Source organism: Magallana gigas, chromosome 8 (assembly GCF_963853765.1).
Source record: "Magallana gigas chromosome 8, xbMagGiga1.1, whole genome shotgun sequence".
NCBI classification, from domain to species: domain Eukaryota; kingdom Metazoa; phylum Mollusca; class Bivalvia; order Ostreida; family Ostreidae; genus Magallana; species Magallana gigas.
The window spans coordinates 15,962,928-15,978,193 of record NC_088860.1 but is presented as its reverse complement, the minus strand read 5'-3'; the positions used below and the strand labels follow the sequence as shown (position 1 = coordinate 15,978,193).

At 31.4% G+C, this 15,266-nt stretch overlaps 1 protein-coding gene across 1 annotated transcript in view; it reads right to left on the bottom strand.

Moving 5' to 3' along the window:
- Positions 1–10,109, bottom strand: part of LOC105320731 (cadherin EGF LAG seven-pass G-type receptor 2) — a 40,419-nt gene extending 30,310 nt beyond the window's left edge. The window contains exon 1 of the mRNA XM_066069454.1: positions 10,015–10,109. Coding sequence (XP_065925526.1) covers positions 10,015–10,060 — 46 coding nt within the window. The 5' untranslated portion in view covers positions 10,061–10,109. The remainder of the gene's footprint in view (positions 1–10,014) is intronic.
- Positions 10,110–15,266: the final 5,157 nt, after the last annotated feature.

Genomic DNA, 15,266 nt, shown 5'->3' with positions numbered 1-15,266 from the left:
TAAAATGGTTAAATTTACATTGATGAATTAATCCCACACAGTATAAACAATTAAATTAGAAATAACACTGTTGGCTTTGCGAATCTAAGTAGTTTTGTTTGCCCTGTGTGTATTTCCCCCCGAACAATTTTAACCCGAAGTGTATTCGCCCCAACTGTGTAAAAATCGGCTCGCGAAGAAAGATCTGTTTAATCTAAATGTTTTAGCTATGAAACGAAGCTCAATGAAATAATCGACATGTCAAAATATAGGTTATGATAAAGTTTTAAACCATAGAAGATATTAATGATTTACAACCTCAAAGACAAAAATCCAGATAAGAATAGTGTATTGTAGGGTATGGCAATGCCATTGTCGATATATGAGAGAGAGAGAGAGAGAGAGAGAGTGAGAGAGAGAGAGAGAGAGAGAGAGAGAGAGACAGACAGACAGACAGACAGACAGACACAGAGAGAGTTTTGTAGTGTCAAATTCAGTTTTGATTTAGAATTTGAAATTGATTTGATTTGTTACAAGCATATATAGACAATAATTAAGCCTCTAAAAGGAGAAAAGAGAGGAGGTAGCTAGGGTAGGGCAGACCAACTAGCAAGCTTTAATTTTAACGGTGTTAGCGCACCTGTGATTTACATCGACTCTCTCTCTCTCTCTCTCTCTCTCTCTCTCTCTCTCTCTCTCTCTCTCTCTCTCTCTCTCTCTCTCTCTCTCTCTCATCACCTAGCATTTCCTTTTCCGTGAGGGGGTTTGGGGTATTTGTGATGTCTTACATTAGCTAGCGAAAATGATAAAAAAAAACATGAAATTTTCTTTAAATTGTGTGCGGATGTTGTACTCCAATAATCTGTTTTCAGTATATACATTTCAAGAGGGGGGGGGGGGGGGCTATATAGTCCTAATTAGTTTGCCAGTTATTCTGTCCCCACTTTGTTTTCTCTTCGTTTTCCAGGTTTTTTTTTATTTGGCTCGGCAAATTAATATAAAACTTTTCTGTGTAGCTCAATAACGATGCACTGTAGATAAATTATGAGTAGTTTAACTTTTGATAAACAGGTACATATCCGTACTTGATTTTTAATTTGACTCTTATAATCGGATTTAATATTCCAATAAATATAGGGTATGAAAGAGTAGACGGGACTTTTTTGCGCATATCCTACTGTACCATTCATTCAACACAGGTTTTAGCACTCATCGAGTTAGACTTGCTTTCCTTTTTTTCATCCACTGGATTTAAAGCTATTAATTTTTGAAAATATTTTGAATTTATGGCCTGATTATATATAAATAAGAGCTGCGCTGGTGCTGTACATAGCTTCTATCATGCATTTTGACCCGTGCGATAGTTTAAAACAATTTTCAAAGCATTTAATGTAATTCAACCGATCATTTTTGAAATTTAATTTTCTGGATCCCCGCCTGATACGTCAGCCTTCTTGTATATTAGAATTACATGTACGTTGATCATGTACACATTAACTTAATCGGCTATGTTATATGACGATAACATTTTTTATCAATGTATTTGCAGGATATGTAACAAATAACAGTCTATTTGTTGGTTTCATGATCCCGGAGCCTGGGAACAGATGCTCACTAAATATATTTCCAGAGTGTCTTTTTGGTGCTAGAACCATTATGACGTCATAATTGATTTGATGAATCTTTCCCCGTATTTTACGGCTTTAAAGGAATTATGTAGAAAATAACACAATTTTTGACATTCTATATTCAATAACGGGAAATGTAATCCCGGTACCTATATTCAATTTGACATCATTTTAAAGAGGAGGTCAAGAGCTTGTTTGATGCTGTTTTTGGAGAGACTGTAGGCATTCTAGATATATTTATTTGGTCATAAATGGACAAAACTCCGTGATCTGTTACTTTTATTCTTCATGTTTCATAGAAAATGGTTGTTCAAAACATGTTTTTCATTGTGCTTACCAAAACTTTAAGCCCCGGTACACCCTATGAAACAAAGGTATAGTTATGAAGCATCATTTAAAGAATATACATCTTGAAAATCATTAAACTGTAGGCACCTTTCATTTACTAGATCTTGACCTTAAGTTCAGCTAAAGATTGCGCTAATAAGAGTAACATCAATATTTAACGTTAATACAGTCATAAAAACGATATAAATCCCTGCTCGGGTCGGCACAAACCATAGAAAAGGAATCATGGAAGTCACAACATTCAGGCTGCTGGTGCGGGATCTTTTTGGAAACAAGCTACCTGGATCAACATTACTGTAGTGCGCCATGACGAAATCATTTGATATCGGTTATTGGAAATGACAAAACTGAAAGCATAATTAATAAACAGCAGAAATACCGTTCCAGAAATACACTGACATCATATCTATAGTGGGAATATAAATGTCTATGTATTGTCTCTTTATAGATTAAATCAGTTACTGTAGTGAATCAAAGTACTGAGAGTATTGAAAGACGCGGTCTTGAAAGTTTGAATTTGTAATTGTCTACGTTTTCCTCGAATAGTTCCAAAAGTTATGAGTTTGAATTAGTTGTTTCAACATAGTATGTTAAAATTCGTCTTTTTGCAATTGCCTGATACTTTGTCTAAATTTTACTAAATCCCGGCCGGGACTGTTCTTCATAATTGTAGAAAATTGATACAACGGTATTTTATGTAAGATAAGACCCCAAGGAAAATTTTTAAAAGCTACAACAAACCGGAAAAATCAAATTAACTATATTTAGGTAGATAATTCAAATCATTAGATTTATTTTAATTTTGTGATCCAAGGGAAAATCCACAAGTCGGACTGTATCTGTTATACAGTGTACAAGGTTTATGAAAACTGTCAAACTGCTGAATTACCAAACAAAGTTAACATTTTTATACCGATAACAAACACAGGCACCTGACGTTAGAAATATTTCATTTCACAATTAGATTATTTCAAGTACTATAACAATAAAAAAAATTGTCACGAAAGCCATTTTGATTTTTTAGACCGACTTATCTGTCATGATTTTTTGCAGTGATTCATATAAAATTAATAGGTAAAAATAAATTTGTTCACCACTTACTACTTTTTTGTGTAAACTCGTGTATCATCTACACGAATTACGATAGAACCGTTCCTTTCATTAAAAATCATACTCCGAATTTAGTCAACTGCTTTTCAAATCGATAAAACTAGAAAATGGAAACCAAAAGTGAATGAATCGCGTTATATTTTCGGGTAGACCTTTCCTGATTGGCTGTTATATATGTCGTTAAAAATAAAGCAAAGAATAAAAAAAACATTAAATGATAAATGTACAGAGATAAGTCAGTTAAAGGACTGGTTAGAAAAAAAAATAAGAAAATTGTCCAGATCAGTTACTTAGTGCTAAAGAAGGAGAGTTTGTTTCATGTCAAGGAAAAAATATTCACATGGTGGTAATAAGTTTAACTGACAATTGATAAAGCAATAATTATTGTATGATAATTGTAAATTTTTAATTTTAGCTATTAATTCAGAATTATTTGATTTTAAAATTTCTAATATCTGCAAAGTTAACGCTTTTAACAGCAAAATTAACAAATGTTGTAGGACATTGTCATTTCAGGGATCTGTGTCCTTTCAATACACTCTCGTCTATTAAGCGCACATTTTCATGCGTGTCTTGGAAAAAATGAACTTATTTTCGAAAGCGATTTAATTTATTTTTTTTCTAAGCGCTACAATAAAGGATTTGTAAATCAGAATTTAAAACAACGATAAAAACTTGTAGTTTTTAATCTTAAAATTGAGATAAGTACAATTTATTTACATGTACTACCACGCGGTAAATAAAAAATTTAAAACATAACAGCCATGCATTATCTCTGAATTCATAGGTGTAATATTGGTGCGAGATATTTACCGATGGAAGAAAGATCAGCTGAGTTTCTGATTAGATTAAAATATTGATGAAGAATTCTTTAAAATCATGAATATGATTGGTTTTGTCCGTCATAAAATATAGAAAAAAGTGTAAACCTATGTCTCATAACATAACAAAGATTACATGATTATATATTCCAACTAAGCCGGACAACATGAACATTATTTTGACTTGGTTCTTCAACAGACTTGTTTTTATTTTCTATGTACAAAATTCCTTCAGAGATGAACAGCAGTCATACCGCAAGTAGACTCGAAGCTAATGAAATACCTATTTAATATGTAAGACATCTGTGTATATCCCGTCCAGATTTTAACCTCGGCTCACGCATGAAGTTCGGTATTTTTCAGGTGATAGATTGTTAAAATAAAATTCACAACTTTCCAAAATTGCACATTGCGTTTGGGATCTTTACTTTCGATTCAACCTTCAACCTCTTCTGTTGATTAATGAGCGCGTCCACCAACTGAATCATCAACGGCGTTGTGCATTCAGTTACGTAACTCATTCCACAAACCACTACAACTTTTGAACCCGAGCAAGAATATTTTGATCAATCAAGCTATCTGTTTATTTTCTTTATAAAATTTGGTTTATACATAGAGGACTTAAAACGATTTGATGCGTGTTTTTATAATACATATTTACTGAAATGCATGAAAAGTTTCTGCACTATTTTCTTACGCGTAGACTCAATTCATGTGTTCTACGCGTGCCTTCCGCTTTGAGACTTCGACTGACAGTAAACTAATAGACAGGGTGACGTGACCCCGTCTAAAAATGGAGTGGGCGGGTGGGTAAATTAAACAATAATGAATCAAAATAAACAAATTTCAAACTGGATATGCGATTTCTCGTCTGCTTCACTCCGCCGATGAAAAGGAAAAGGAAATGCAGTAAGGTTGACTAATTGACGAAGTACATATAGCTACTGGGGTATGCTAATAACCCCCAAAAACCCAAACAACGGTCTCTCTAATAAAGCGATTTATTTCTTTGAACAATTAAATACATGTAGATTTATTTGTAAACAAATACTAGCTTTGTTAATATAACATCGATTTTTAACTCTATATCTATGTTTTAACTTGACTTCTAACATTCATATTTTATTGAATCATCCGAAATACACAGTAAACTATATTATACAATAAAAAAAATAAAGATAAAGTTTTCGTCTCAAATCGTACTTACATGTAGGTGCCTTTAACTTTGAAATTGTTCTTATATCCTCGTTTTCTAGAACAGTAGATGTTCTCCTTAGAGTACATGTGAAAACAAGTTATTATGCAGACATATACGCAAATGGTTTCCACGATTCAACATTTTATAGTCATGAAACGTTACAATTCGAAATCTCTGATGAAACGCTATGTTTATCATACTTCTAATATACGGTTTGTACATGTATTATGACTTAATGTTTTAACGTCGAAAAATATCCTATGATCATTGACCTTTTCAGCAATGCTTTTAAAGGGAATTTAAAAAAGAATCCCTTGCCCTTAATGTACTCATTCATAAAAAAAGAAAATCATAACCTTACTAAAAATTGGCAGAGACCTTGAATAATGTATATCTTTAAAAAATTTTATCACTCTAAAATTCCTTTGCCTAGTAAATATGTATCAGAATGAGAAACGGACTTTATATTGAACATGTATATCATTCGTGTAGTTTTGGTGTCTAGCAAATTGATGTTCGATTGATAAACGTTCGCATTTTTTCACAAAGTTCATTTGGTGTTATCAGAAACATAACATTTACAGATCAATAATTACGGGAAAGGGACAAAATTCATTTTCTGTTTTAAACATCTCTTCACTCTGCACATAGTGTTCTTCATTTTTATTACTTTTTTCATTTTGCCTATAATTTTCCAAACATTTTATGTCTAACATTTTTCTATTTATATTCATGTTTTTTCATTGATTTTTGAGAAAACCGTGACATGGCACATTAATAAGCTTCCATTGTCTTTGTCTTTGATCAGAATTGTCACTCTGATTTTAATTAATCATAGTATTCTTGTGTAAATTCAACGGTTATAGTACGAAAAAATTGGATTTTAAAACTTATTGACTACTCTTTGATTTGTTGTTTGCAATCAGTTTATTTTCAACCTGTTATAAGGATCCGCAAAAACCGACGTTTAATAATTAAATCAAAGATTTCATGCTTGTACGTTATTTTTTATGCAAATGCGAACGCATTTATTTTACGCGTCATTTTTGCAGTCATTTTAGATGAATATGTAGTTAAATATTTTATGTAAATATCTGGTCTAATTCGAGTTTCGTTGATGAAATTTTATATATCATAAATGTAGGTCTGTATAAGACATGGGGTGTTTTAAATTAAGAAATGGTGCAGAACTCTCCCTTTTAACATCAATAGAACAACACACCATAGTTGTGTTATCTAATAAACACGATGCGTATTTAACACAGCGTTTATATATTTGAGACGGGTTATGGGCGTTTTACCTGGAAATAGTTCAGAAAAAAAAGCAAAAGATAATCAGAAAATTCTGAAAATGAAATTAAGAATATACTCAATTATGTAAAATTTAGACATGAAACAAGCTAATTTTAAGCAAAAATTGGAGTTAACTTTTTCTTAACCTTTAAATTATTTATTTTTACTTAATTTGAATAAACATAGTGTATGTGGCACCGTAAAATATAAAATATATGAGTATACAATTAATATATGATGCAGAATGTTGAAGACTACAGGTGATCCAAAAATGATGAACAAACCCCCTAAAAGTTCTGTGAAATTCAATGCTGATAATAGTTTAAGTTAAAGAGAAAGTGCCATTTATGTGACGGATTTTGTAATTACAAGGATTTGGGTGATTTTTTTTACGTAGATTTATGTCACATCTTTTATTTTAGAACAATTACAAATAACATGTTGAATTAATAGTGTCGAGATAGTTTACACCTTGTATGAGCTATCGAAAAACGGATAAGCAATGAAAGTTGTGTTCTCCTGCCATGACGTCACTATGAGAAAATTAGGTTACAAATGGGAGCGAAATAGATATGCAATTTGATAACGGATAATACGTCAATTAGTATTCAATAACTGTCATTTTACATGAGATCTCCTTACACATCATAATGAAATCCTAATAAAAGGGCCAATGAAAGTGTGATTTTTGTCACAAAAAAGATTAGCTATCGAAAAGCATTGGAAGATTTAATTTATAGTCAGGACAAGTAGTATCAACTTTTTGACTCCTTTATATATTCTCATTCATTTAATGAAATCAAAACGAATAGAAATCGATAAAATTATTATAACTTTATCAAAAGTTTAACACGTTCTCAATTTAACAACCTCTTTAGATAGTTTGATAATTTTATTTGGTTGAATAAATTTATTATAATTTAATTTTTTTTTTTAATTAAAAGTGTGTTATTTATATCGATTCTGTCTTTTTAAAAAAAAAAGCAAAAATGGTAATTTGAGAGAAAAACAAAGAAGAAATCGAATGGAATGTCCTTTTAATCTTATTTACAATCAGAAAGAGTATAACATTAAGCCCTATATTGTATATGTATGTGTCCAATCAATGGTTGTTTAAGGATATACTAGCATTGGTACTTTTGATATAAGCTTAAGAAGCCAATGACGGGTGTTTACACCCAGGTATTTGAGAAGGTGTATTCCCGTCTTGCATTTCATGATTACGTATGTATGAAACAATAGGAGTGAAATATGTTTTGATAACAATTATACCCTGCTGTTCATATACCTGTACGTGTATATTGTTTATATCTATTGCACTGATATGCTGTACTTCTTAAAGTTGAAAAAGAACTGAACTAAACTGAAGTATAAGGGTGTGTTCACGTTTAACACATTTAATAATTATGTCTGAAACAATAGGAGTGAAATATATTTTGAAAACAGTTATAGCCTGCTTTTCACTTAAGATTTACTTGTACTTTTCAAGAACAAACCGAGGGATGTGTTCCTGTTTTGCATACATTGATAGATACATGTAGGTACAAAACATTAGGAATGAAATGTGTTTTGATAATAATTATATAGTCTGCGTTTACCTGATATTTACCTGTCTTTTTCAAATACATGTCAAAGAATTATTATTGACATTTAACCCGTTGATGCACTTTCTTAAGATTAGTAATTTAATATATCTTATTCACTTAAACTGTTTCATTTAAATCTATTTCGAATCACCAACCAATAACTAACTAATTGCACTTAATATGAATTAGTTTTAACAATGTTAGAACTGGAAACTCAATTCATGTATAAAACATCAGGATATCTTCCAAAATCTTTTGTAAAATTGTTTATAATGATAACACAGTAGTAAAAAGCAATATTTACATTCAGTGTATATTTCCCCTTAATATGTTTACATTTGAAATATGCGACGTTCTATTTCTTTTGAAAACACTTCGGTTTTTCGAATTTTCGAATGTTTGCAAAATGGGAACAATCCGTTGACACGGGGTAGTTTAGGGTAAAATAAAAAGTTGAAGACTCCCCCCCCCCTTTTTTTTTCAATTGGTCATGGCCACCTTGCAATGCCTTTTTGACATGTTTTATTTTTATCTTATGACTTTTACACAACAAAGCAAATGTATAATGTTTTCCTTTTTACTATTATTTGTTGTTGCTGGTGACGAATCGAGCATAAGTAAATTTTTACACGTCAAACAAAAAAGATCAAAGCGAGACTTATTGTTTCATCAGAAACCAATTTTCCTTATTCTCCAGTCAGTGTCAAACGTTTTTATTGTTCTTTTACTGAATAAACATTGTATAACTGCAAACAGCTCGAATAGATTAAAATCTCTTGAGATAATTTTTTAGATTTGATGGACTACCTTTGTTGGTATCTGAACACATCAACAGAACTTCACAGACTTTTCTGACGCGCTTGCTAAGCGAAATCTCTGGAGTCTTAAATTAAGATAATGTAACTTAATTTAAAGTCAACACGTCGTCGCAGTTCTAAGGAAAGCGTGTGTAAAAGAGTGCAAAGATCTGCATTATATATCAATCTTCAGATTTATGTTGGTCAAATCATAAAACACAAAAAAGTTTCTAATGTTAAAATAAATTCACACACAACTGTACTTTTCCTTAAAATTAATAGTGTTTATTATTAAAAGATAAGATGTTAAGGTGACACAAATATCATTTATATTTTTTAATTTATTTATTGTTTATGTTTAGTTGCTTACTAAAGGATTTAACATCTGGTACTAAACACTAACTATAAGATGGTTTTGTACACGTTATACCTTTTTAGGGATGGTTAGGGTTAAAAATTCATATTATCGGGCAGAAAATTCTATTCTCCATTTAGCAGCATAATTCTTGCTGTGCATTGTTCACTATAAAATGCACCGATATACAATGTACCATAGCATTGTTAAAGTTCTTTCCTTTTATTAATACCAGATAAAATGTCAAATCCAATCATTTTGATATGTAGAAATTAATGAATAATGACCGTTGTTATTTTTAAATATTGATCAAAATTGAATCAACGTTTCTGGAATGAAAAAGATAGACTTAAAGGGTGATCCAGTCGAATTCTTTTTCAGAAACGCACCATTTTATATAGATCTTTTCTCGTAATAACGAGATCGTTTCTCGTAATTATGAGATCTTTTCTCGTAATAACGAGATAACTAACTCGTAATAACGAGATCTTTTCTCGTAATAACGAGATAATTTACTCGTAATAACGAGATCTTTTCTCGTAATTACGAGATAAAAATATTTTTTTATGTGGCCCTATTCGGCTTTCGTAATTACGCACCCCTTTCTTACAGATTCTTTTTAAAAAGTAAGTATTATATAAGGCAAACACGGTAATGCATTTTAATTTATTTTCGACGGGCAAATAAAATTGCCTGCGGACTAGTTAAAATAAACAGGCACTAGTCCAGCTGGATTAGTGCATAAAAAAGTAAAAAATAGAAAGATGTTAGCATATCTCTCGGCACCAAAAAGATCTCGTCAAATTTTGAGGCATTTTTTCACATTTAAAATTAGGACATTAGGAGGAATCTATCGCAACTCATTAGTAATAATATTCCAATTACATTGTTTTACTTACTGTCTTGTTGCTTAACTAATGTCCTTCTTTTAAAGATATTCATCATTGAAAGTCATGATTCAATTGGAGTCGCTCACGAACTATTTCCGAAGTTTCGTGACTTCCATCGCATGCCCATTGTTTGAATAAAATGCTTTCCAAAATGAAAAGGATGGTAATTATCTTAAGCTTGCTTTCCAGACTTGTTATTTTTTATTTGTTTAAGTACCTCTGACATGGACGGTTTTAGATCTGTTTGTTGGTGAATCTGTGTCCCTTTAATGACCTTGTCAAGGGTATGACAGTTACCGAATACTTTTTATCTAATCCTGCTAATGTTTAATATGTTTCTACACTAGACCTGGTCAAATTTAATTCAAATAATAAATGTGTGTCACCTTCAATTCCTTTAGGTTAATTTTAAACGCTAAAGTAGAATAGAATAATTAAAACCAATGCCGGGTTTTGTTCTTATATTATATAAGGCCAGTGATCATTAGAACCGTTAGTTTGTAATGTATGGAGATTTTCTCTAATTACCGTTGACACCAAATACAGGATCGTTATAAAGGTGTTCGAAATTCAATGTCTGGATCAAGTATTGGCCAGTAGGGGGCTCTGACAAAACACAAAAACATATCAGATGACTCACACTCTTTTCTCGACAAAGGCGTAAAACGGTATATAAAGCCGCGATCCTGCTTACTTCGACAGTGAATAGCCTAGCTGCGCGTAGGAATACGAGGATTCGAATTAATAAAGGGTGAGTAGATTTTCATTGCTCGCTTCGAGAGGTTGCGTCTATATTTGTATGTGACAGTGGTTCATTTAGATTTGAATATACATCGCTAATATTTTACAGCAGATATGTGAATTTTACTTCATACATTTCATTTCAAAGTTTTATTTTGGTTTCAATAGTTTATGACGAGAATAATTTTTTTCTAATGAAGTTAAAGTGCTATGCTGATCAACTTTAAGTCCTTGATGAAATCATAATACTCATCAACTTGCTTTTGTTATCAGCTAAAGAGGGAAATCACCCGAGAAGTTGCAATAAATGTGTACACCAAATTAGTTCATTATCATAAGCCTTTAATTATGAAGATTTACTAGTTGCAAGTACCTTCGAGCTTGAGAAATAACAAAATATAAGAGAGCAATGTCAGATGCATGGACAGTAATTATGATAGTGATGTTTTTTTTAGTTTATGACACTTTTTTCTAAAATAATAATGAAGTAGTAATAATATGAACAGTTTGTTTTCACAATTCAGTAAGGATATTAATTTTTCTTTCGTTCAGCGTCAAATAATCATAATTTAATTTGACTTCTCATCATATCAAATAATTTTTACGTGAAAGAGCAGTGGGGAGGATACCTTTATTGATTATAGATATTAATTTCTTTGTTATTCTTTTTTTTTTCAACTTTTTCAACAAAATCTTTGGTATATAGTTGATGCAAATCTTAAAATGTAGAACAGGTTCGAAAAAAGTTGTAACATCACTCATTAAAATATAATTGCCTGATAGATTACAACTTATTTTTAGAAAGCATGTCTTTTCCCCTTAAGCTGTTGAGAGATAATTGATTCCAATATCTAAAACTGTATGAAAAATGTGAGAAAAATCGTGGATAAAATTGATATGTCTTATTATTATCTTAACGATTTTCAAACTTAATAGATTTGAGTTTTGTTGCTAGCCTTTTGCTTATCACGTGCACAGCATATTTGCTTATCACGTGCACAGCATCAAAAATAATAAAGAGGGATTTGAGGATGACTGAATACCGAATAACCATTTTCATCATAAATTGAACCTTACTCCCACAAAAAAAGCAATACACATAAACATACTGGAGGAAATCCTCGCTGGAATACTCACAACGCACGCTCAAACCAATCCAAAAACCTAATTTGGTTAATGATACATATTCTTTAATAGATTACAAGGTTTCACTGAAAATTACAAATCACACAGGAATAATCAGACAATGTGTCGATCTAATGAAACAGAGAAGTGATTTCAATTAAAATAAAAAAAAGCCAAAAAAAAAAATTCAAAAAAAATAATTGGTTTTTTATTGTTCTAAACGACTGCCACCTGTTGATGTAAAAGCTATTGCATTGCTTCAGTATCTTCGTCAATTTCCGTGGTTGATTGTCTCATGATGTAATTACATGTATGAAATGAATTTAACTTTAAAGCAACATTCTAGTGTATATTTTTGGTAAAACAAAGTGTCTTCCCAAAGTAATATTACAACTGTTGACCTTTCGTTTTTTTGTTGGTTCAGATTATGTACACACACAGACTGACCGTTCTTCTGTTACTTATCTGCCTTACCTTGGGGCATGCGCAATGGGCACAGACGTTTGGATGGGGCGGTGCAGGAAATGGAAAGAGATCAGCATGGTCGACGAGCTCTAATTCGGAAAAATATGACTGTAGCCAAAATAACGAAAACATTATTAATGTCATATCAAGTCTTGTTCAGGTAAGGTCCTTTTCAGTATAGAAAACGTTTTTCTATTGAGAGAATAAGTGCTGTAATGTATACATATGAACAAATAAAAAATCCAATGAAAATTGCTATCGATAACGTTGAATGACGTCATCGATTTCAAACGTCAGAGGGCTTGATGGTCGTGGCCATTTTTAGACCATTTAAATCGCCATAATAAGAAGACCCTTAGCAGAGGTAAAGGATAACAATCAAAAGAATTTTTTTCTTCAAAATATGATCAATTCTTCTTTACTGAACAATTATTTATCGAATTAACATTTTGCCTTGCAATATATTGCTTCAATGCTCATAAAGCAAGCCATATCGTGTGTTGCCGTGTAATAATTTTGAATATAATCAACATTTTACATTAACTTATTGTATTCAAATTTGAATTTCTCCATTTCAGCTCGAGGTGCAGCGTCTGAATTACTGTGAAAATAAAAGAAGAATACTCACCCAATGACGTCATGATTATTTTAGCGGCAATGCATTGGTTGACTCCAATGAACAACACACAACGACTTAAAAAGACAATTCTTTTAGAATCAGGATGTTAAAAATCGACCGTCTTTCATACTTCAAGCGTAACGAATACATACAAATTATTTTTAGAATCAGTTTCTCCCGGGTGCTGTAGTGTTCGATAGTCCTCATTTTGGAGATGTATTATCTTCGACTGTTTCATTGAACAAACATATTGTAACGGGTTTACAAATTTTACAGTGAAATAAAGTAATTTCGTCATGAAATTTGAAAAGGATTTGTTTTCAATGTTTTTCTAATAGATTTATTTCCATATATACATATAAGCCTATATATATGGCTTCTATAATACTAAAAAATATCAAATGGCTGTATTAAAGAATTAAACCATGCATTACGGGAATACTTTTTTCATAATAGTTTTACAAAGATATAAAGAAATTGCTAAAAAGTCAAGTTCTTAAAGTCGTTTGGAATATATTGATGAACAATTAAACCGAAGGCTTCTCCAATTCGCTCAATATATTTATTGTCTATTCTCTTTGTTCATATTTAGGAATTCTACTTAAAATTTACAAGAATAAAAATATCCATCAGATCCACGGATATGTAGAACTGTAGCTAGTCTTTTGAGATTACATCACCCTTAACAGAAGAATATTGTGTATAAAACTTTTGATATGTATGATTAAGCCTTGGTGTACGAATGTAATCTATTGCAAACACGAGAAACCAAAGCTCTGCAAAGAATAGATCTTACGTAATTTTTGATTGCAAAGCAAAAACAAAAATTAAAAATAAATTAAAGAGTTAATTTACCAAAACACCAGTGAGATTTCATTCGCGATTCTAAAATGATATAGAACTCTGTGTGGAATTCTATTATAGAAAAATACCCCAAACAGAACTAACGTCACACTTGGCAAAAACCAAGAAGTTCAGAAAAAGAGGAGCATTGTAATATTACACAATTAGGAGCGTTGATCACCACACAGAGTTCAATAAAGTTCAGAACCTCCACCTATGACGTTTTGATGAATAAAAAAACTTTCCTGAGAGATTTGTTTTCCGCATGATGAAACTGGTAAATGTTTTCTACGTCGTTCTTAACGATTTAATTGAAAAGAGGAGGCTTTTATCGTCGCTTGATTGATTGAATGTTTCACCACCCCATGATATGCCCTGTACGTTGATCATTAAGTAATAACTTGATTAACATTTAAAATTAACATCTATTTTTGAGATAAATGTTGTTTGAAATGAATAAATGAATTCTCCTCTCAAGATTTATACTTAGTTACTGCAAATAATATTCTTCGAGTTTTATTTCGATCGTAGCATAAACTAAAACCTCTGACGATCCGTGCAACTTTATTATAGGCGAAAAAATATTCAAATTTCTCTGAAAGTCAATTTTTTTAATATAATCAATGTAGCTTAAATTCCACGTTAATTTAATTTCACCTTACAATGTATTTCATTTCTAGCAAATTTAATACTGATATATATTGTTTTTAAAAAAAAGATCTATATTTTGCACAACATGGCTGATTCATCGTAGAATGCAAAAAAGTAGTCAACAAACAAATTAACATTTGCTCATGCATTCTAGCAGTCCGATGGGATTACAAAATCGCCCCAAAACTAATTGTCAGTCCCCCAAACGTCCCAGTGACGTAAACTTTATCTCCTCCTTCTCAATGCAAAATAAGGTTTTATTTGCAGTATCTATTGCTGTGTAGAAGTTCAATCAATCTTAATGTCAGGCGAACGTCTGTCACTGGACCCCCAACATGCTGTAAAATCACATCCCTTTGGTATCATAAACAGAACCAAAGTTGGAGGTTTTCCTGTTCTTTTTCTTTTTTCTTTCTCTTTTTCAAACCTTTTTATGTGTCGCAAGATCAAAGTTCATGCAAAACACTCTAGAATTCAAACCCATCTGTTTAAATCGTTGCTAAGACATGTTGTACATTTATATCCATTTATATTTTCTTAAATTTGTTTAAACAAAGAAAAAGAATATACATTGTATAAATATATCTTGATCTGTACAATTAGCATTTTAAATCTCGTACATGTTGTTTTCATGTGTACATGTAAGGGTATTTTGTTCTGTTTGTGGCTTATTACAGATCGCGTGAAACTGGAATCTGCTGGTACTGGAAAAAATGATAACTGATATTTCTCGGAAATTAAGTATTGTTGTCAAGAATTTGTCACACTTTTGTTTACAAATCCTGCCGAGAAGATACTTTCTACATCGTCAGTATAA